Source organism: Miniopterus schreibersii (genome assembly GCF_964146895.1).
Source record: "Miniopterus schreibersii genome assembly, chromosome: 10".
In the NCBI taxonomy this organism is placed as follows: Eukaryota; Metazoa; Chordata; class Mammalia; order Chiroptera; family Miniopteridae; genus Miniopterus; species Miniopterus schreibersii.
In genome coordinates, this window is record NC_138110.1 from 49,723,473 (window position 1) to 49,744,363 (window position 20,891).

Consider the following 20,891-nt stretch of genomic DNA (forward strand, 5'->3'; position numbering starts at 1 on the left):
TATGATGTAAAATGTATCGCCTTGATTATGTTTTCCAAAAAGTTGTTTTCTCATTGAGATTCACCTGTTTTCTAACAAGTAGGTCCAAACCCATGGCTATATCAATATTATTCCTTTAGAAGTTCTAGTAAATATTTTTGTGGAAATGCTTAGTTATATTACATAGTGCTAAAAATTCCAACAGTACCTTCTAAGTCTTTTTGATTGCTTTACTCTCACTTTGATAACATATTGGGGCTTTTTTGTGTGTGTTTTTTAAATATATCTTTATTGATTTCAGAGAGAGGAAAGGAGAGGGAGAGAGATAGAAACATCAATGATGAGAGTCGTTGATCGAGCCCACAACCTCGGCATGTGCCCTGACCAGGAATCGAACCCCGATCACCTGGATCCCAGGTCGACGCTCAACCACTGAGCCACGCCCGGCCGGGCCATTTTTGGGTTTTAAGTTTTCAAATATTTAATATATGAAACTTTTAAATTTCTTCCAATGTGCTAACAAAATTATTGTAAGCTAGTGACTCTCCTAAAGCAATTAATGTTTTGTTAACGCATGCAACTTAGCCACAGACCCTTCATTGACACAGGCCAAACTATGTCATCAATGTTTCTCAAATGTCACTACAACAGGAGGCCCATTTACTATGGTACCATATCCTAAAACTGTTAGTACAAACCAATGTTTATATTAAAACTTATATTAACTAATTGTAATATATAGCACAATTTCTGAGGCTAATTACCATGAAGGATTTCAATATTTTCACCATCAGCATGGTGCAGGGTGTATAAATATCAGCTCTGGTTTATCTACTGAATTTAATCCAGGAGCTGCCAGTTTGACTTCAAGCCAAAACTCCATTTCATCAATGGGCTGCATTTCAGAAGCAGCTCTAGAAGAGTAGTCCATGTGTAATTTTTGTGTGGGGGATGGGTATCAAGTGAGGTCACATCTGAGCCACCTTACTGATTGAAGTTACCTACCTGCCTCCTATAGTAATTTGAATTTTCCATCCCTGGATTAGGTTTTGAAAAAAAGACTTCCACAGTATGACGGTTACCAGAGGGGAAGGGGGGGGCTTAGTAAAAGGTAAAGGGGGGCCAAATATATGGTGATGGAAGATGATTTGACTTTGGGTGGTGGGCACACAATGCAATATACAGATAATGTATCACAGAAATGTACACTTGAAACCTATATCTTATTAACCAATGTCATCCCAATAAATTTTTAAAAAACGGGAAAAACGAGAAAAGAAGAAAAAAAAGATGTTAAACCTTAAAAAAAAAAGACTTCCTGTCCTACAACTATCCTAAAAAGTGATTTACCAGTCTTGCCTACCTGCTAGAAATGGGAGGAAAGGGAAAGTAGAAAAAGCAACCCCTAAATTATTATTGGAAAAAAAAAAAAAAAAAGGCACCTTGTCACACCTGCACCTCCAACTTCTACCGGTTCAGGTCAGCATTTAGCTCCATAAAATCTTCCCTAATCTCCAGACAGAAGCGCCCACCTCCTCAAGTAATGCTCACAGCAGTCTCTTCTAGATTATTCACGTTACCCGATTACAGACGCATTGAAAATAAATCCAGACTCCCCACCTAGCATCCCTTGACCTACCCACTGGCCCACGAATACTCAATATTGTTCTCCTTCACACAGCTTTTGCCCCAGCCAAACAGGACTTCTTTGCCCACGTATCTTAAGCAGTCACACTGCCGTGTCTCCCTCACAAAGCTTTCCTGGACGGGGCGCACCCTCCTTCCCCTCTTCTCGCCGGGATCCGTCCGCCTTCGGCACAAAAGCAACTGGGCTTCTCCCGGAGGCCTTCCAGGTTTCCTAGTGAGCCAGCCACCTCCTCAGCGGCCCCCGCTCTTCTCGGACCGTCGGTCTCCCGGCGCACTCTCCCCATTCGCCCTCAGACGGCAGGGGCTGGGCAGGAGTCATCTCCGGGGCCCAGGCCAGGCCCCCAGGTTTGCTAACGAGGGTGTGGGGACCACGAGCCGAGCGCCTACTAGGTGCCGGAACTGGGGTCGGCGCTGGGACGCAAGTCGGTTCAGAGGCGCTTACAGTCTACTCACTAATTCAAAGAGTTGTAAGTGCTGTGAAAAGCAAGGAAGTGACCGGGGACTCCGCCTCGCCAGCAGAGCCGCGGGTGCAGGAGGCATCTACCGAGAGCCAGTTTCTCCACCAACCGGCACCGCTTCTGTCTCCCGAGACCCGACTCGTCCTCCCTCCCCCAAGTGCTCTCGCGTTGCCAGGTGGTTTCAGCCACACACTCCCTATCCCGGCGTTCCCCGCGCCGCGCCGCGCCGCGCCGCGCCGGCTGAGCATCCTCTTCCCGACAGGCCCCGGGGGCCCCGCTGCATGCCGGGAGTTCTGGTCTTCGCGGAGTCATCGGCGCGGCGCAGCAGTCAGTCGGCGCGTGGCAGGAAGCGGAAGCGGCCTACGGCCTGCACCGGGTCCCGGTTCTGCCCCTCCCCGCTCACCCCAGTGCTATCACTGACGTGTCTCTCGGCGGAGGTGCTGCGCGCGTAGCAGGCTGGGCCGCGGGCACCGTCGCCTCGCGCGGAGCGGAGTGGAGCCTAAGCAGTACCCGGAGCGCGAGCAGCCGCCGCCATGGCTAGTGAGTCCCTGGAGGCAGCCCTGGCTCCGCCAGAATGGATCACATCCCCCCTTCCCCTCGCCGGTCCGGGCGGGTGCCCGCCCACCAGGCCTGCCCAGATCCCAGGCCCTCGGGATCCCCACGGGTCCCGGTACTCGGCCTGCTCCCCTGCCCCCTACCCATTGCCCCAACACAACTGGGCGGAAGGCTTACCCGGGTAGCGCGAAAGGTTCTCCGAGCCCTAACTCTCCTTTTGTTTCTCCCATCAAAGTCAAATTTCTGGAAGTCATCAAGCCTTTCTGTGTCATCTTGCCGGAAATTCAGAAGCCGGAGAGAAAGGTAAGTACCCCAAATCGCTGTCAAAGGAGGCTTCGTGAAACTCTGGGTGCTTGAAGTTTACAGTACAATTAAAAATGGCTTCAACTCGCCAATGGAAACTCTCCCTCCCTTCTCTTCCCCCCTGGAGTACAGTTGTGTGTACTCCTGAGCTTTGTCAAAAGATGACCTTCTTGTGTGGGAATTTCCACCTAAAGCATGTGCTTTATTCGGAGCACCTTTTGTGGATGTTAGTCCAGTGAACAAAGCCTGGAGTTTGCCATGTCCCAGAAATTGATCCTGGCAGTGAGTAAGGCCTCAAAAGCCTCAGCATCCTAGGTTGTTACCCTTCTCCCTTCACCTCCAACAGGAGCAGATCTGGAGTTGGATTTTTTTCTAGGAGATGCTCTTTGCAGCCAGCTGCTAAAAAGAGCTAAGAGCAGTCACTTTATTCTGTACAAAAACCTTTTATGTAGGCTGCCAAATTAACTGAAACTAAAGGCATTTTGTGAACCCTGCTTTTTACAGCAGGCACATTAAAGCATGGAAAAATAGAAATGTAGACTTACATTGACTGTCAGAATTTCTGCTGCTAAATAGCTACAGGCCAGGATAGTGAGTGTTGCCAATGTAAGTAAAGCTATCAGACAATGAACAAGTTTCATTAGGTTGTTAAAGAATAGTAATATGTTTTTTGTCTTCACATTATTTTCAGACTGTTGTTCATGTACTCACATATGTGTACTTGACATCAACATGGACACTTGCATTCTTGGAGTGTCTTATTTTTGTGTGTGTTTTGTTTTGTTTTTGGACATAAAACTGTTTTGTATAAATGCCCCACATATGTACTGCCTTTGACAGGCTAATGTGCAAAGCTCTTCCCCTACTACCACCCCGAAGCATAGTAGAAAGGGCATGGCTCTGGAGGCAGGCAAGCCTGGGACCCACCCTTCGCTCAACCTTTTACTAGTTGTGTGACATTGATTGGCCTTGTAGCTTAGTGCAAGGTATAGCAGTGGCTTCAAAAGGAGTTAACTCTGGAAGATGTGGTGTCTGATGGTGGTTTTGAAGGAAGAATAGAAGTTTTCTTGAAGTGGGGGAAAGGAATTCCAGGCGTAAGGAATGTATAATGTGAAAGGCAATGAAGACTAACAGGTTGGAGTGTGTTATATATAGTTCAGTATTGACAGAACATAAAGGGTAGTAGGGAGCAATAGGAGCCAGACAGATTAGAAAATTGCTTTGAAAATAGAGGATCGGAGTGGTTTAGAGGCTTTGCAATAGCGTGGACTATGGGATTGGGTAGGAGATAAGGATGGATTTAGGGGCTGTTTAAAAAGTAGAGTAGCAAGACTTGGATAAACAGCTTTTGATGTTTTGCTGTTGAATTTGGCTATATCCATGAAAGACTTGGTTATTAACAAATGGGGAGTCTTGTAAAAATTGTCCACTCTTTCCCCATAAAGAATCATTTCAGCCCTGGCCAAGTGGCTCAGTTGGTTGGAGCGTCGCCCCGTCCCATACACCAAAAGGTTGCAGGTTCGAGTCCCAGTCGGTACATACCTAGGTTGCGGGTTCAATCCCTGGTCACTCCTAATTCCTTGGTGTGATGTGATGACAGATGGAAAAGGGAGCATTCTCAAGGGGAGGAAGAGTTCTATGAATTCACTAAACTTCACATGGAGTATCTGAACATGGAATTCACACCACCTTTGTGTGGTTGTGTTATCATGGCCTAAAGTGGTAGACAGAGGACTAGAACTTCTGACCAGAGAGCCAGGACCCTGGCTTGGTGCTTGCTTAGACTTCTCTTGCACTCAAATGAAAAAATACTTTAAGAACACAGTTTTGTTCATTTAATACTGTCACAAGGCATTTCCACATCAAGATCCTTAGTCTGCACAATATTACTGTGTTTTTTAAGCCCTTTAAAGCCATTCTTGCAGTGTAGGCAGCAAGTACTAATGAAGACACAGTTTTAGAGGCAGAAGACCCAGAAGAATTCCCACTCTACTGCTTAATACCAAAGGGGCCTTGGGCAGGGCATCTAAACTTTTCTAATGATTCTTATTAGTCATCTGTAAAATGATTCTGAAGTGTAACCTATCCTACTTACATACCTGAAAAGATGTGAAAAGTCTTAGATAGATGCTACTAATAGTGAGTAAGTTAAACTTGCAATTCTCCCTGCCCTCCTGCCCCATATTGTTTATTACATTGTTTTACCCTTAGTTCATAGAAAGTACTATGTATTAAACAATCACAAATTCCAAATTGGTTGACTCCAAAATAACAAGATTTTGTCAGTTGCAAAACCTTTCAAATTAATGATGATAGCCCATATGCTGTATAGGCTTGTCTGGTTTAGGAATCCCTTTCTGTTGTAACATTCTTTGATCTTGCATCTGATCCTAAACTGTTAATGCTAATGGTTAAAGCACATGCTTTGGACTCAAACTCATTTCAGCTGTGGGCCTTTCTAAAACTCAGTTTTCTCATTGTTAAATAAAAATAACGCTAAGTAGTGCAGGGATCAAACGAGATGATACATATGAAAGTCTTTGCATATGTACCTTGTACATAGAAAGCCTGTCGTGCATGTACTTGTATTTTGACACCTATGTCTGATACATGGTTCGAAGTGTTCAAGGCTTACTTTTCTGGTGAACAAAGGAGGTCTGATCTGAGTTCATTTCTGTTAATTTGCTTATGAAAATAACTTGTTGCCTTATTTCTTTCTCTTCTACATAGATTCAGTTTAAGGAGAAGGTGCTATGGACTGCTATCACCCTCTTTATTTTCTTGGTGTGCTGTCAAGTAAGTCCATATTTCCTGTTGTATCAAGAATGGGGGTCAGAGGGCTGGAGACAAGTGCACTGACTCCTTTTCTCTATGCTTGTTTCCAGATTCCCCTGTTTGGTATCATGTCTTCAGATTCTGCTGACCCTTTCTATTGGATAAGAGTGATCCTAGCCTCTAACAGAGGTAGAACCCTGGCTCTCTGTACCTCTTTCTGTACAATGTGGGCTTGACTGACCTCCTTTAGTTAAATTACAGACTTTGGCTTTATGTGGAGTTCAGTGAGTGTTCAGGAAAAATGTTAGTGTGCTGTGCTGAATAGCCTTAGTAAATGCCGAATTCAGCATCGAGGCATATCAGCACATTCAGAATTGCATATGAATGCAGTACAAAACCTGTAATAACAAGATTAGGTCTGTGTTGTAGAGAATAAAAAAGTGGAAAAACTAGAATTTTTTTAAGCTAAAATAATGATATTTCTACCTGTCTTTCTTGTGTTTTGATAACCTTTAGAATATGTAATTTGTTTCTCAGCTGCATCTTTTTCATATCTATAGGTTATATCTATGTGTCAAAAAAATATGTAACAGTGTTTGTATACTCTAACTAATTGCCTTAGGATTTTGAACGTTTATGTCATTATTACTTTTGATTAACCTATTTTTTAAATATAATATAGTTCAAATTAAGTTTCAAATCAGTCAGAAGTATTTTAGCATAGTGGAAGTAGAAGTAATTCACAACTAGATACAATTGTACAGGCTTCCTTTTCAGACTCTTTAAATTATTTGAATGTTATCCTTTTTATTAACCGATGAAGAGACAAACTTTTCTTATCTCTGTAAAACCAGAATGAATCTGTTTATGGTGAATTTAAATGCAGCTCTCTGTTTAAAAGCCATGTGACTTCTGAAACAGAATAAGATGTGGTCTGGCAGACCGAACAAGATGAATTGAATTCTACTGTAATCGTTGATATTTGGGGTGGGTTATTCTCTAAATTAAATGCTGCTAGCAAACAGAAGCACATTGCATTTGTATAAGGGGTACACAGTCAGATTTTGCTCATTCGTTTTCTTAATGTGTTGCTTTTCCAAGCTAATATGGGCTGTGTTTTGCTTCCCCTGTCCTCAGGCACATTGATGGAGCTGGGTATCTCTCCCATTGTCACCTCTGGCCTCATCATGCAGCTCTTGGCTGGCGCCAAAATAATTGAAGTTGGTGACACCCCAAAAGACCGAGCTCTCTTCAATGGAGCCCAAAAGTGTAAGAGATTTTGAATGATGTTCAGATGTCTATAGCTGAGAATTTGAATTTGCTATAAAGTTTGGGGCATCAAAACAGTTTTTCCTTTATACTGTGTAACTTCATGGCTCACCAGCCCTGCAGGTGCTCAGTGGTCTGTATTAGCAAGAAAATGCTTCTTGGACAGGGCCACTCACCAGGGCCTGTAGTAGGCCACTTCAGTGAGGGGCTCAACTGTGGCCATCTGGCCTCTTGCTTTCCTGGGCACCACTCCTCCAGCCTGCCCAACGCTGTGCACCATTAGTGCGGCCCCAATGCCTTTCTTGCTCTTGGGCAGTACTCTGAGCAATGTCACCCTTGTACCAGAAAGCAGGTGGGCACTATGGGGAAAAAACAAAACAAGAAGAAAGTGTAGGAGGTGCTAAAAGAGAAGGAAGAGGAATATGGTGGGAAAAGTTCTCGACCATCAAGTGGTAAAGGGCAAAGTGGAGTACATGCTAAAGTGGAAGGGGTTCTCAGATGAGGACAACACATGGGAGCCAGAAGAGAGCCTGGATTGCCCCGACCTCACTGCTGAGTTTCTACAGTCACAGAAAATAGCGTATGAGACAGTTAAATCAGATAAAGCACAAAGCTGGCTCTGATTCTGAAGCTAAGAGAGAGGAGAACAAATCGAAGAAGAGTCAGAAAAGCTACCGGGCTTTGACTGGGGTTTGGAGCCAGAGCAGATTATTGGAGCTGCAGAATCCAGCGGAGAACGCATGTTCCAGATGAAACGGAAAAACTTTGAGGAGGCTAAACTGGTCGCTTCCAAAGAAGCCAATGTCAAGTGCCTGCCCTCAGGTTGTCATATCCTTCTTTTAGGAAAGGCTGACATGGCATTCCTACCCTTCGGAAGATGATGACAAAAAAGGTGACAAAAATTATCTCTCCTGGTACCGGCCCCTGTCACATCTGACTGTGGGTTTCAAGTGGGGAGGAGAAGGAGTTCTTGTCTTCACACTGTAGAGATGGCTTGAGAAGATGTCCTTGAAGTGCCAGTATAGTTTCTGTGCCCTACAGAAGTCCTAGTGCTTTAAAGCTGTTCCATGCTATAGTTTGCACACCCATCCCAGTGGAGGGAAAGGAAGATAAGTGTTTTGAGGCAACCCATTCTGCACTTTGCTGAGAAAAGCAAAGTGCAGAATGGATTGCCATGAGATCCATCAGTTCTTGACATTATCTAGACCTGCATCTAGAACTCCATTGTAAATCTTCTTAAGCATCTGTTAGCTTTTTGTGAAAACTTTGTTTAAATGTAAACTTCATACTGCACTGTCAGTTTCTTTCTTAATAAAACTATCTGGGTTTATAATCCTTTAAAAAAGAAAGAAAGAAAGCACTTCTGGGAGAGCCATGGTATAAGGTACGTGGATAGGCTAGACAAGGCAGGGTGGGAGGATGTCCATTGTCCCCAAGGCTGTATGGTCAAGTAGAAGGAGCAGGGTGTGAAGGTCTCCCTCCACCAGCCACATGTCCTTACCACTTAGGAGATGATGTGTTGTACTTCAGAGCTATTGTAAGTATTCAGTGGGATAACGTTTGTAAAACATCTCTTAGTGCCTGGCACATAATAGGTATTTGGCTGGTGCTGTTTTTCTTCTGGAAGATTAAAAAGATTCAACTTAGGGGAAAGGTGATCCTCTCAACCCAGTTCTACTATTTATTAGCTTTATGACTTTTGGACAAAGTTAGATGACAGCTCTTATATCTCAGTTTCTTCATCTGGAAAAATGGGAATAACAATATTTGTCTTATAGCAAGTGTCACTAGTAACAATGACCAGTCATCAGAATGATCTGTGTTCAGCCTCTAACTGAACTGAAATATATTAATTAGGAAATGGTATTTACAGTTTTCTCTCCAGCCATATTTTCTTCCACATTAGCATGTGGAAGAAATTTTTTGCACTTAGATTAAATAATTAAGCAAAAAAAGACCAATCTAATTTAAACTTGTCAGTTTCAGACACAAATCAGAATTTTAAAATATATATGTGAATTATTTTTCAAAAGCACAGATTGTCTTTTTTTTCTTTGGTCTGGACAATTTTTAAATTGTCAATTTTTAAATTTTTAAATTTCTTCTGCTTTGAGAATTCAGTGTCATTGAGCAGTTTTTTATAAGTCAAGGCTTACATTTGATGGGCACTCTGGAGTACAATTTTACTTTACTAATTAGGTTTGACAAACTAATCAGAAAAGCTGAACTTGAAGCCCACACCCATACTGAGAGATACATCTAGTATTGTGGAACCAGTAAAAATGTGTCAGTTCCATTTTCCCTAACAATGAAGTATGATACAAGAAACAAAGACAGCCTACAAAAAGGGAAGTTTCTATTAGGGCAAGAGAGCTTTGTGGCAGAGGAAATGGGACAAGTGACTAAATTGATGGCATTGTGAGGTTTTTCCTTCAAAAACAGTAACACATTACATACAAACTGGGAATCCCTTTATCCCAGAGTTAATCATCTGTTCTGGACTCGGACCTGGGTGATAAGCCAGTAGAGGCGGCTCAGGCATGTAGTTCAGCTCAAGCGCTCTCCAGAACCCAAGCAACCTGATCTGAGTTTGGATGCTGTGGGTTGGTGACATCACCAAATTATGTGCCTCAGGATGCTGTCTTCAGTAGATTTTGCTCCCTGATTTGTCTTCCATAAGAACAGATTTGTTGTGTTCCAACTCTTTTCCTCTTCCCATCACTGAAAGGAAAATGAATTTCGGAGGTGAAATTAAGGAGCTCACCTGCTTCTGTTAACAGGCATTTGAGTTGTCATATACTTTGACAATGTGACTGTTGGGTGTTTCTTGAACTAAGCTCCTTGGAGGCAGTATCATTATTCTCTTTTTTATATATTTTTATTGATTTGAGGGAGAGAGAGAAACATCTATCTATTGCCTTCCTCATGCACCCCTACCTGGAATCGAACCAGTGACCTTACGGTGTATAGGACGATGCTCAACCAACTGAGCCACACCGGCCAGGGCGGCAGTGTCAGTGTTTTTCATCTTTGTACAGAGTAGGTGTTCAATAACTGTTTCCTCTGTGACTGTGTAATGTCCCACTTTGAGAACATAGTTTTCTTTTGATTTCTAGTATTTGGCATGATCATTACCATTGGCCAGTCTATTGTGTATGTGATGACGGGAATGTATGGGGACCCTTCTGAAATGGGTGCTGGAATCTGCCTGTTAATCACCATTCAGGTAATTGTTATGCTAACATTTCCCCCTTCTGAGCAGCTCCTCACACTCACTTATCCAAATAACAGACCTGAACCATGCATAAAAGAAACTTTTACTGAGAAAGAGCCAGAGCACCTGTGTTCTCCCTTCTAAACTCACCAGAGGAAGGCCCTGCTGTCTATTGTCTGCTCAGACTTCAGCATTTATATCAGAGAAGCCCCTTACTAAGGAAGGAAAGAGCCACTCCTATGGGGAGCAGGAATGCAATCTATTTGGGTTTCTTTACTTTTATTTTTTAATTTTTACAGCTCTTTGTTGCTGGTTTAATTGTTCTACTTTTGGATGAACTTCTACAAAAAGGGTACGGCCTGGGTTCTGGTATCTCCCTCTTTATTGCCACTAACATCTGTGAGACCATCGTGTGGAAAGCGTTCAGCCCCACCACTGTCAACACTGGCCGAGGTAAGGCCCTGGGCTTTTCTGGGAACAGGTCAATAAGAAGTATGGACACCTGCAAAGCAGAAGACGAAAGTTCCCCCGTTCCAAGGAAATAGTGCTCCATTTTAGGTACATTTCTTCTGATTTTTCTGTGTGCATCTGCAAAAAATTTTTAAACACAGACAGGCTTCTGCTCATAATAATATGTAACTTATATATTCCATGTCAGAGTATTTCACATTTACTGTGCCAGAATACAGAATCCTGCCTCATTTTTTCCTAGCACAGTGTTGATTTCATGGCAAGGATGAAGCAGCACTTTTTTAACCAGTCTTCTGATGGATGTGTTTCCAGTTTTGGTGGTTAATACAACAGAAACAGTGAACAGCCTCATACATTCATGTTTATGTATTTTGGCAGTTGCTCTTAGTGAATACATTTCTAAAAATGAAATCACTGAACCAACCAACGCACTTGGTCATGCAAGGAGCAACTTTGTGAAAGAGGCCTGAACTTGGAATTCACCTCTTGGCTGTTCCTATTAGTGTTTTGGGGCAAAGCCCTCTACCTCTGAGCCTTGGTTGCCGGGATGAAATGAGAAATACCGTGAAATGACGTGATGCCCAGCCCATAGTAGATGACTATAGTGTTAGTATTCTACGCTATACTCATGAAGAGTGCCAAGGACATCTTGTTTCAGAGGATGTTTTTAATAATTTCTAAACATACAGGGAAGTATGATTTACTAGGAAATGCAATTGGCATTTTTCATCACTAAATATGTTATTGTAAGAAGCCTGTGAGAAATAATCATGCACATTTGAGTGTTTCTTTGATTTGAATGCTGGAGACAGAGTCTCTGGCTCTGGAGACCACATACTCTCAGTGAAACTGAAACCAGGTCCCCGGGCATATGAAGGCCACATGTGCCAAATAGATTACTAAGAAGATAGGATAGCTATGGGTGGAGAATGTCAGAGAAGAGTGGGAAAGATGAGAATTGATTTCTCCCTGAGCACTTCCTGGAACTGTAGGAAATCCAAGGCAAATGGGAAGACTAGGGGGCAGAGGCAGGGCTTTCCAGGGTGGGTGTGAAAGGCAGGGGCATGAAGGATGGGAGCTCAGGCATATGGCAAGATCATACTATAGCTGGCCTGGGGGACATCCTGAGTTATGAGGCCATGAGGTGATGGGAACTGGCGTCTGGAGGGAAACATTCACCCCAGGCTGGAGTGGAAGACAGAACACAGTTTGGTAATTGTTCAGTTTCCAGCTTTGACAAGCCAGCCGGTCACAAGGAAAGTGCTAAGTGAGGGCATTAGGAAAAGAAAGAATGTAAGAGACGGGACAAAGGGGGCACTTTGAAGGGTGATGGAAATTGTCAGCAAACGTGGGTTGGTTTCTGGCTTTAAAGTAAAAGTGTCATGATGTCAGCTGGCAATGATTGAGAACTGGCTGGAGAAAAGGTGCCACCAGGCAAGGTGATTCTACAGCCATGTGCATGTGGGTAGTGAGTGAGGCTGTGAGACTGCCATGCTTGCTGAGGAGTGAAGGGAAAGGGAGAAGGTTAGGGTCACAAAGGTCACAGGGCTGAGAAGGCAGCTGGCAGCTACATCTGGAACTCTGCTGCAGTTTGGCTTGGCAATGGGGAAAATGCATTTTTGACTGAGACCCTTTCAGGTCTGGGAGAAGAACAATTGCTGCTTCCCTGGGTGATGGAAACAGTCCAAAATGGGATTAGGAGGGACAGCTATCCTGCTTCCTACTGCCTGGGGTTTTCCAGGGAAGTGAATGGGGCAGCTGTGAGCCTGCTCTTCAGTGTAGGACCTCTTCAGCTGGGGTTCAGCAGATTCCGCTTTTGTGATTTTATAATTGATCATCATTCCACACATCTAGTGGCCACTGATTCCCATGCCAATGAAATAACTCAGAAAAGTAGAGTAGCCCATTTCTGCAGGTTGAAATCCCTACAGAAGAAAGAGAAATGAGGGAGAAGATGCCACTGTACCCCTGTGGTTATAGCAGTAGGCACCATGAATCTTAAAACTAATTCTATTTTCCTCTTTTGGCCACTGAGAAGCTGTTTGTCTCTTTACCACATGTGCCCCCTCCTTTACCAACAGGGATGGAATTTGAAGGTGCCATCATTGCATTGTTTCATCTGCTGGCCACACGCACTGACAAGGTCCGAGCCCTTCGAGAGGCCTTCTACCGCCAGAACCTCCCCAACCTCATGAATCTCATTGCAACCATCTTTGTCTTTGCAGTGGTCATCTATTTCCAGGTGCGTCCAGACCCACCACAGATCTGATGGTCCGATTTAAGTTTTAGAACGCCCAGGGGTGGTGTACATCATAGGGTAGTACTGAAGCAGTGGGATAGCATTTGAAAGGAGGTTTCCACATGAGCTGAACAAGTGTGTCCCGTTGAGTCATAGGGACCTGCCTGAACTAAACAAAACTGAGGCAGACGTAACATTTCTGAAATTATGCTCCTTTGGGTTGGGCGTAGCAACAGATAACGAAGATACATCTTTAAGTTCTTAGTTCAAGAGAAATGAAAAGTCATCAAGCTCTAAAGCCTCATCGCCATCCTACCCAAAGTTTATAGAGTATTTGTGGGTAGTGTCATCCTAGAAAAGGCCCTTCCTCTTGAGAGCTCTTACCTTTCAAATTATTAGTCTGCGTCACTTGCTTCCAATTAAGAGACCTGAGCTGTCAGTTGCTTTTCTGTAGTTGGATTAGTCTTTGTATTTTTTTCATCAGCCACTTTGTATTCTGATATTTATTAACAAGAAGGGATGTCAGTGGAGAATACAGTTTAGTGCTTGTAGAAAGGTAATTATACCAGCCAAGTGCTTTTTCCTAGGACCAGACAGGTCTGTTCCTTCAGCTGAGATTTAATCAGATGCCTAATTAATAAGGTTTAGTGCCACCATAAGCTTGCTGGGTATTTGTAGTACGGTCATTAAAAATTTATTTTATTTTAAATCCTCTATATTCTGAGTCCTGTTGTAGGCACTGGGAGTTTGTAAAAATAATATAAAAGAAAACCTTTCTATTCTCCAAGAGTTTCAGAGGGAGAGTCTGTATTTATAGAAAAGCTTAGCTTTTCTGTTTATGATTTAAAACATCGTAAAGGGCTGCTCTGAGGTGTCAGGTGGAGGCCATGTTGGCCTTGTCTTGGGGCCATTGTAAAAGCACAGGAGAGGTAACCAGCAAAGAGAACCAGTTAGGACTTACTAGGGCATGTGTCCTTCAGACTCTCGTATATTCCACATTGATGTAGATTTAATATGATGGATTTTGGTTTGTTTTTTGTTTGTTTTTTGACAAAGATGGAATTATTCCACTGCGCTGGGCTTTGGTACATTTTTTAAGCCTGTCTTTCTGGGAACCCTCTTTGAAGTGGCCCCAAGTGCAGTGGTGGGTCAGGAGGTGCATGAGAGCCCTGGAACCAGTGTATGTCCGGCTACCCCCAGCTGGGCTGTGTCCGTGCAGACACTGGAATGAGGCACTGAGGGCGCGCTGCTCTGTTTGGCTTCTCAGGGCTTCCGAGTGGACCTGCCCATCAAGTCGGCTCGTTACCGAGGCCAGTACAACACCTACCCTATCAAGCTCTTCTACACCTCCAACATCCCCATCATCCTGCAGTCCGCCCTGGTGTCCAACCTGTACGTCATCTCCCAGATGCTGTCGGCCCGCTTCAGTGGCAACCTGCTGGTCAGCCTGCTGGGCACCTGGTCTGTAAGTACGGCTGCTTGAAGAGATGTTTTAATGCTGTGGCTGGTTGCAGTGGGTGCATCCATGTGTCTTGCTTGTGACCAAACATTTTACCCAAAGATATTTCTTAGTCATGCCTTTTACAAATTCAGCACATTAAATTTTCTTTTCAGTACGAAAACTGCACTGTGGACACTTGAGCAAAATTGTATTCCTTTTCATCTGCTCAGAACTGCTTTTGTCCTTATGCTAAGGTATAATGAAACAGCACTCACAGGCTTTCTGTGTATTCTTCCCAGGACACGTCTTCCGGGGGTCCAGCCCGTGCTTATCCAGTTGGTGGCCTTTGCTATTACCTGTCCCCTCCAGAATCTTTCGGCTCCGTGTTAGAAGACCCTGTCCATGCTGTTGTATATATAGTGTTCATGCTGGGCTCGTGTGCATTCTTCTCCAAAACGTGGATCGAGGTCTCAGGCTCCTCTGCCAAAGATGTAAGTATAAGTTACAATTTAATTAAACCAGGAAACAGGAGCTCTCACCTGTCACTGGTATAAGTGACCTGTGAACTCACACACAGCTGCTTCCTCATTAGGTCGAAGCCTTTGTGGCCATAGATGGAGCCCAGCAATAAAAGTGCTCTCCTGCGGAGCTGGAGCCAAACTAAAACTAGATTTTGTCATATGAGTTCTTTCAGCAGTTTTTAAATTATCTGTATAAATATTGTTACGATACTAAAGAAGGAAACCTGTGTTTAGTGCCACCATTAAATGTCTATCTGGCTTTCAGTTTCAAACGTAAAATTGAACATTGTCTTCTCTTCGGGCATCATGCAGGTTGCAAAGCAGCTGAAGGAGCAGCAGATGGTGATGAGGGGCCACCGAGAGACTTCCATGGTCCATGAACTCAACCGGTGAGTGCTGCCCTAGGTCCTAGTGGTATCTTATAATTGTGGTTTTCTTTTACATCAAGCATCTTGATAGGGCTTAGGGATTTCTGGTTAATTAAGTCTTGTCCTTGGTTACAGGATAGAAAAGGTCCCTGTGTCCACAAGAAAATCAGCATTGCAAATTTCAGATTGTTTTTTGATCCCTGGCAGGGGCAGTAGGCAGTTTTATTCATTCTCTTCGTGAGAATTCTCGGAAGACTCTAGATTTACCGCACATTGTTCAGAAGAAATAAAATGCAAGCCACATAAAATTTTCTAGTAGTCACATTTAAAAAGTAAAAATGTGTAATTAATGTAAGAAAAATCATTAGATATTTTATGTTCTTGTCTTCACAAATCTCGTGTGACATCTTTAATATCTCAACTTGGACTAGTCACATTTCACTAGCCACGTGTGGCTCGTGTGGCCACTTACTAGACAGCAGCCCTAGCCTAGACCATTAAGGGGTGTGAGCAGGTGAAGTTTCAAGAAGATAGCGGAGTGACCGCTATAGCAGTTAGGTTCCTAAATCAAAGGTAAGCGTGTCAGACTGACCGGCCCTGCAGGCAGGTAGCCTGAGTCAGGTGGGCCACACTGGAGCTATCTGTATCTACAGGTGGCACCTTGCTGACCCATCTCCCACTCCTCAGGTACATCCCCACTGCTGCTGCCTTCGGGGGGCTGTGTATTGGAGCCCTCTCTGTCCTGGCTGACTTCCTGGGTGCCATCGGGTCTGGAACTGGGATCCTGCTCGCGGTCACAATCATCTACCAGTACTTTGAAATCTTTGTAAAAGAGCAGAGCGAGGTCGGCAGCATGGGGGCCCTTCTGTTCTGAGCCATGTCTCCCCTGGACCAGGAAGAGGACCATGCTCTGGAATTGCCAAGGAAGGGGGACTAACGAATCCATCGTGGGATACTGCTGTGGCATGTGGACCTTTGTTTACTTTTATTTTTATTTTTTTTTGAATTTCATATTCTTTCATTCCAATTTTTAAAGGGCCAGGAATTTCCAATTTGAAATTTTACTTTTTATTCTGGCATTGGCAGAATAACTAAAGCAGTGAGGCTTTATTCAGTTGATGGCCAGAAATTGGGAGGGTAAATGACTGTCCTCAGTGTCCATGTAACCTTTGTTTTAACCTTCGCACCTTCTCAGTGCCATAGGCGGCTGCAGTGGTCTCAGCTGTTCCCCTACAAGGGAATGTCTTATTGGTTAGAAGCACAAACATTGTTGAAAGGACTACATTTCATTGTGGCAGCAGGGTGTGAGGCTGGGAGCAGACCATGTGTTTTCTGGTAGATGTGGGTGACTGGTTAGCGTGTCCCCTCATGGTCAAGGGTAGGAGCATCTACTTAAAACTTGTTCTCTGGAAGACACAATTGTCTTCTCTCTTAAAAGTAGTTTTTTAGGACAGAGCTTCTTCTAAAAGAAGGATGAATTTCCTGGCAGACACTTTTGGGCTGTTCCTTTTTTCTGCAGGTGAGGTTGGGATTCTTTTTTTTTTTTTTTTCTTTATAAACCTCACCTGAGGATATGTTTATTGATTTTTAGAGAGGGAAGAAGGGAAAGAGAGAGAAACACGCACCCTAACTGGAGATCAAAGCCACAACCTTGGTATGTGCCCTGATGGGGAATCAAACCTGCAACTTTTTTGGTGTACAGGATGATGCTCCAGCCAACTGAGCCGCCAGCCAGGGCGAGTTGGGGATTCTTTAGCTTTATAAAGTTGTTCTGGCCAAGCTAGGCAAACGTGTGGCGAACCCCTTAAGTGATGTCTATCCAGTTCTTCCAGTTGTCACTGCCACTCAGCCCTACCTAGGGGAGGCACCGTGGCAGGCACTCAGACATGGAGAGACAGTGACTCACTTGGTGTTCACAGGCCACTGCTATTTTCTAGGCTGAAAAGTTTCCACTTATATTTTCAGAACTTTTTTACTGTGCTTAGGACCAAATGTAAGTAAGGTAAATGACAAGATGCCACCTCTCTCTCAACCTCCCCAGAAGAGAAGAGCACAGGCCCGAGATCTGTGATGCCGTCGGGGTCAGAGAGCTTGTGCTTTCATTCAGTTGCTCAAATGATTGTTATAAAAAGACTCACGATTATGTTTAAAATAAGTTCTGTTCGAAATAACAGGTGATCTAGATCTTAGGAATTGGAACCTTTTCCAAGGCCTTTAGGGAGGTCCCTCTCAGGGGGCAGGTGCCTGTCAGTGTTTGGCAGCAGGGACAGCAGAGTTGGGCACTGCAAGCCTGAGGGATTCTTGCTGAGGATGGCCCAGTTCTAAGAAGGGGGCACCAGGAGTAAGTGCAGCCATGTGGAGAGCGATGTCCACAGCAGCAGGTACACAGTGGCTCCGAAGCACAGAGACGTGATCATGATTCAGGAGAAGTAACAAATTTGACACCTGAGTCAGGAGAGCTGCTAGGAGTTCTCACTGGCAGTGCTCACCAGAAAACACTGACCAAGGGACAAGAAGCAACTTGCTTAAAACCACCCAGCAAGTCAGCCACAACCAGGATGGGCCTGGCTGGTCTGTCCACCCCTAGTCCAGGGTGGACCACCATATCACACGTGGCCTTGTCAGACCCAGTCCTGAGCCGAGACCTAACCTCCCCCCATGGGAATGCTGCAACCTCTGGCAGGCAGGGCAGCCGTCCCCAGGCGCAGGGGCTGTAGTCTGGAGGGTGCTGGGCCTCATGGCGGGAGCCCTGCAGCCCTCCCTGTGGCCTGTAATCATCAGTGATGCCTCTGTGGTTAATGACCACAGTGGGTCAGGACTGACCTCAGCTTCCAGGGACTGTCACTGTGGACGCCAAAATGGCATAACTGAGATAAGGTGAAAAAGTAAATAAAGCCAACTTTTTACAAGCCATTTGCTCATGTTCTTTTGGTTTTCAGTTCCCTTCTATTCCCAAGAAGGCCAGTGAGAGAAGACGCCTGAGGTTTGGTTGGGTCCTGATTTTGTACAGGGTGCCCAAGGTCTCCCCTAGGTGCAAGTTCCTCCTCAGAAAGACATTTGGAAAACTTCCTTCTAGTGGTAGTATCAACCACATGCTCAGGTTTTTGGTAGTTTGAAACACAGGTGACTGAGCAGAAACCCTGGTACTGGGCTGGTGTGCAGGCTGCTTGAGCCCTTCCTAGGACCTCAGGAATGGACCACTGTGTCCTGGGAGGTGCAGAATCTTCCCAGCAGAAGCCTATGGCCCCATGCCTCCCCGCCCTTTCAGTGCAGGCCAAGGGGCGCTGTTGCCCGTGGCTGAGACAACAGGCATCAGTACACATCTGTTCACCGATCATGAGGTTGGCCTTGGCCAGACCTGTAGGTAAGCCAGGAGAGTCTCCACTCTGCCCTGGACCACAGCATCATGTGGACAGCTGTGGCAGGCATGTCGCTGCTTCCCTGGAATGTGCCACTCATAAAATCCTTCCAATGGTTTTCACTCGAGCCAAATGACAGACTTATGTTTCCAGAGCAGAAGGAGAAAACTTCTCACCCAGATTTCAAATAACACACTTGTCCCAGACAAGGCCTCACCCCAAGCCCTCCATCACGCCCTGCATGGTGCTTCCTCAATGACCCATGATGGAGGCACTGAGGTTGGAGCCTAGCTAAGGAGGAAGGTCCTGTCTACCTGTCACCATGCTCACTGAGGTGGTATTATCCCTGGCAAGATGTCCCTCTGGGCCACTTGAGGGACAGGTTTTGGGGCATGGCCCTACAGGAGCCACACATCAGCACTGCTGAGACTGCACCAGGACAGGATGAGCAGCCAGTCTGCCCTGTGCTCCCTCTACACTTGCCGGCCAAATGGGCGGGCTCCGAGACACGGCAGGAGCCAGCCAGGAAGCCCTGCAGAGTGCCGAGACAGGCAGGGCGCTGTGTTTGGACCTACAGAAACTCAGAAAACCTGCTTTTCCCAGGGAAGCACTATGCCTTCTGTTGCCGCCTGTGCCTGTGGCCAGACCAGCCTCACCTGGGAACAGCCAACTGAACTCACAATTGAGCAACCACATACATGGTTTGGGTGCCAGGCGCTGCCTTGGCTCACTGTGACACCAGCTGGCCCCTCTGCACCTCTCTTCCCATCTGTGTACTGGAGGTGGAGCAGTGCCTCCTGCTCTTAATGGGAATAACGCTCTTTTTCCTGTGGGACAGGCACTGTGATAGCGACCTACACATGATCTCATCCACCACTTCCATCCCCTAGCTGCTTAAAGGCCTGGGAGGAAACTGCTTGTCCTGGTTTTACAGGCACAGAAATAGAGTATGGCCAGAGGTCAGTCACACAGCCACTTAGCAGCAGAGCCAGGACAAAATGCTCAAGGCCCTCTTCCAAGATCCTGGTTAGCTGCTGGGCCTGCCTGCAGGTACCTTTGCTAGGAGCCTAGCTGGGAAAGGAATGAGGGGCGTGGAAACATGATCCACTCCTAGGAGCCTCCCCATGCTGCCTGTGGCTGGGTCCCTGCAGGGAAACTGCCCTAGCTTGTGGGCAGCCCCAGCCTCAGCTGATACCCCTGCTCCAGTCCCACCACCTTCCTCTAACTGCTAACACCCACTTCCCATGCCCCTCCCCAGCCTGCTCCTGCTGTAAGCCCTGAATGGGCTCAATTCACTGGGAAGAAGTCCTCAGGAAGCTCATGTGTGGTGGGGAAGATGGTTGAGCCTCCCATCTACACCCAAGAGGTCAGCCCAGGGAAGAGTATGGCTTCCTGACCTAAGGGCCAGGGGGCGGGTATGTGACACCATCTGAGGATCAGCAAAAGCCCTAGTGCAAAAATCTTCAACACCCACCACTGCCTGGTTCTGGAGGGTCGCAGGGGTACCCCTTAGTGGCAGTGCCCACCTCATTCCCCTCTGGAACTCCCCATCACTCTGCCCCAGAGCCTTTTGCCAGCACACCTCCACAATCACCCTCTCCAACACATTACTGAGCCTCCAGGAACAAATGGGTCAGGAGCTGATTCTACTTTCAGAAAGCTTATGTCCCTGCAATAAGGGTTCTGCAGGATCCACCAAGCCTCTGGGCCTTTTCCCAGTTCCCCTCACTCTGTCCTGCAAAGCCCAGCTCAGTGAGGCTAGAAACATCTAAATGTCTCCCAGAAGGGGACTGGCTAAATTACAGTATCTCCCTCCTTTTGAAAGGAACTAGTTGGACATTCTTTATATGCTGAGTTAGAAGACTCTCCAAAATGCACTATTGAAAAATTTAAAAGGCAAGAAGTAGAACAGTGTATGCTACTATTTGTGTTTTAAAAAGGGGGAGATAAAAAATAGACTGCATCAGGAAAAGACCTAGCATATAAAAATATATGCCTACACAGAGACTTTTACAGGAGTGTTCATTTCAGCCTATTCATAATAGCTGAGAAGTGGGAATAGCATGCGAATGGATGAGTAAATGGTCACCCATACAATGGCCTCATACCTAGCAATCGAAAAGAACAAACTATGATATACACCAGCATGCGTGAGTCTCAAGAGCATGAATCTCACTGTCGGAAGTGGATTGAAAGAAACAAATCACAACAGAGTACATATACACCATATGATTTCATTTTTATGAAGTTCCAGAGGAGAAAAACTTGATCTATGGTGAGAAAAACCAGAAC

At 45.3% G+C, this 20,891-nt stretch overlaps 1 protein-coding gene and 1 pseudogene across 2 annotated transcripts; both read left to right on the forward strand.

Annotated features, from left to right (window-relative positions):
* Nucleotides 1-2,388: 2,388 nt before the first annotated feature.
* On the forward strand, nucleotides 2,389-18,152 carry SEC61A1 (SEC61 translocon subunit alpha 1). The gene is made up of 12 exons (XM_081148564.1): nucleotides 2,389-2,624; nucleotides 2,875-2,942; nucleotides 5,673-5,738; nucleotides 5,828-5,906; nucleotides 6,855-6,986; nucleotides 10,103-10,212; nucleotides 10,500-10,653; nucleotides 12,753-12,913; nucleotides 14,178-14,375; nucleotides 14,651-14,842; nucleotides 15,185-15,261; nucleotides 15,928-18,152. Exons 1-12 carry the CDS (start codon nucleotides 2,618-2,620, stop codon nucleotides 16,112-16,114), a joined length of 1,431 nt encoding a protein of 476 aa, XP_081004690.1. The 5' UTR covers nucleotides 2,389-2,617; the 3' UTR covers nucleotides 16,115-18,152.
* Nucleotides 7,283-7,936, forward strand: LOC308562452 (chromobox protein homolog 1 pseudogene; annotated as a pseudogene). The gene has a single exon. The product of its transcript is annotated as a chromobox protein homolog 1 pseudogene (transcript).
* Nucleotides 18,153-20,891: the final 2,739 nt, after the last annotated feature.

Coding starts and splice junctions, on each gene's coding strand:
- SEC61A1 (XM_081148564.1), top strand. Junction 5,739..5,827: donor TTTTCTTGGTGTGCTGTCAA/GTAAGTCCATAT, acceptor GCTTGTTTCCAG/ATTCCCCTGTTTGGTATCAT. Junction 14,843..15,184: donor CAGGCTCCTCTGCCAAAGAT/GTAAGTATAAGT, acceptor GGCATCATGCAG/GTTGCAAAGCAGCTGAAGGA.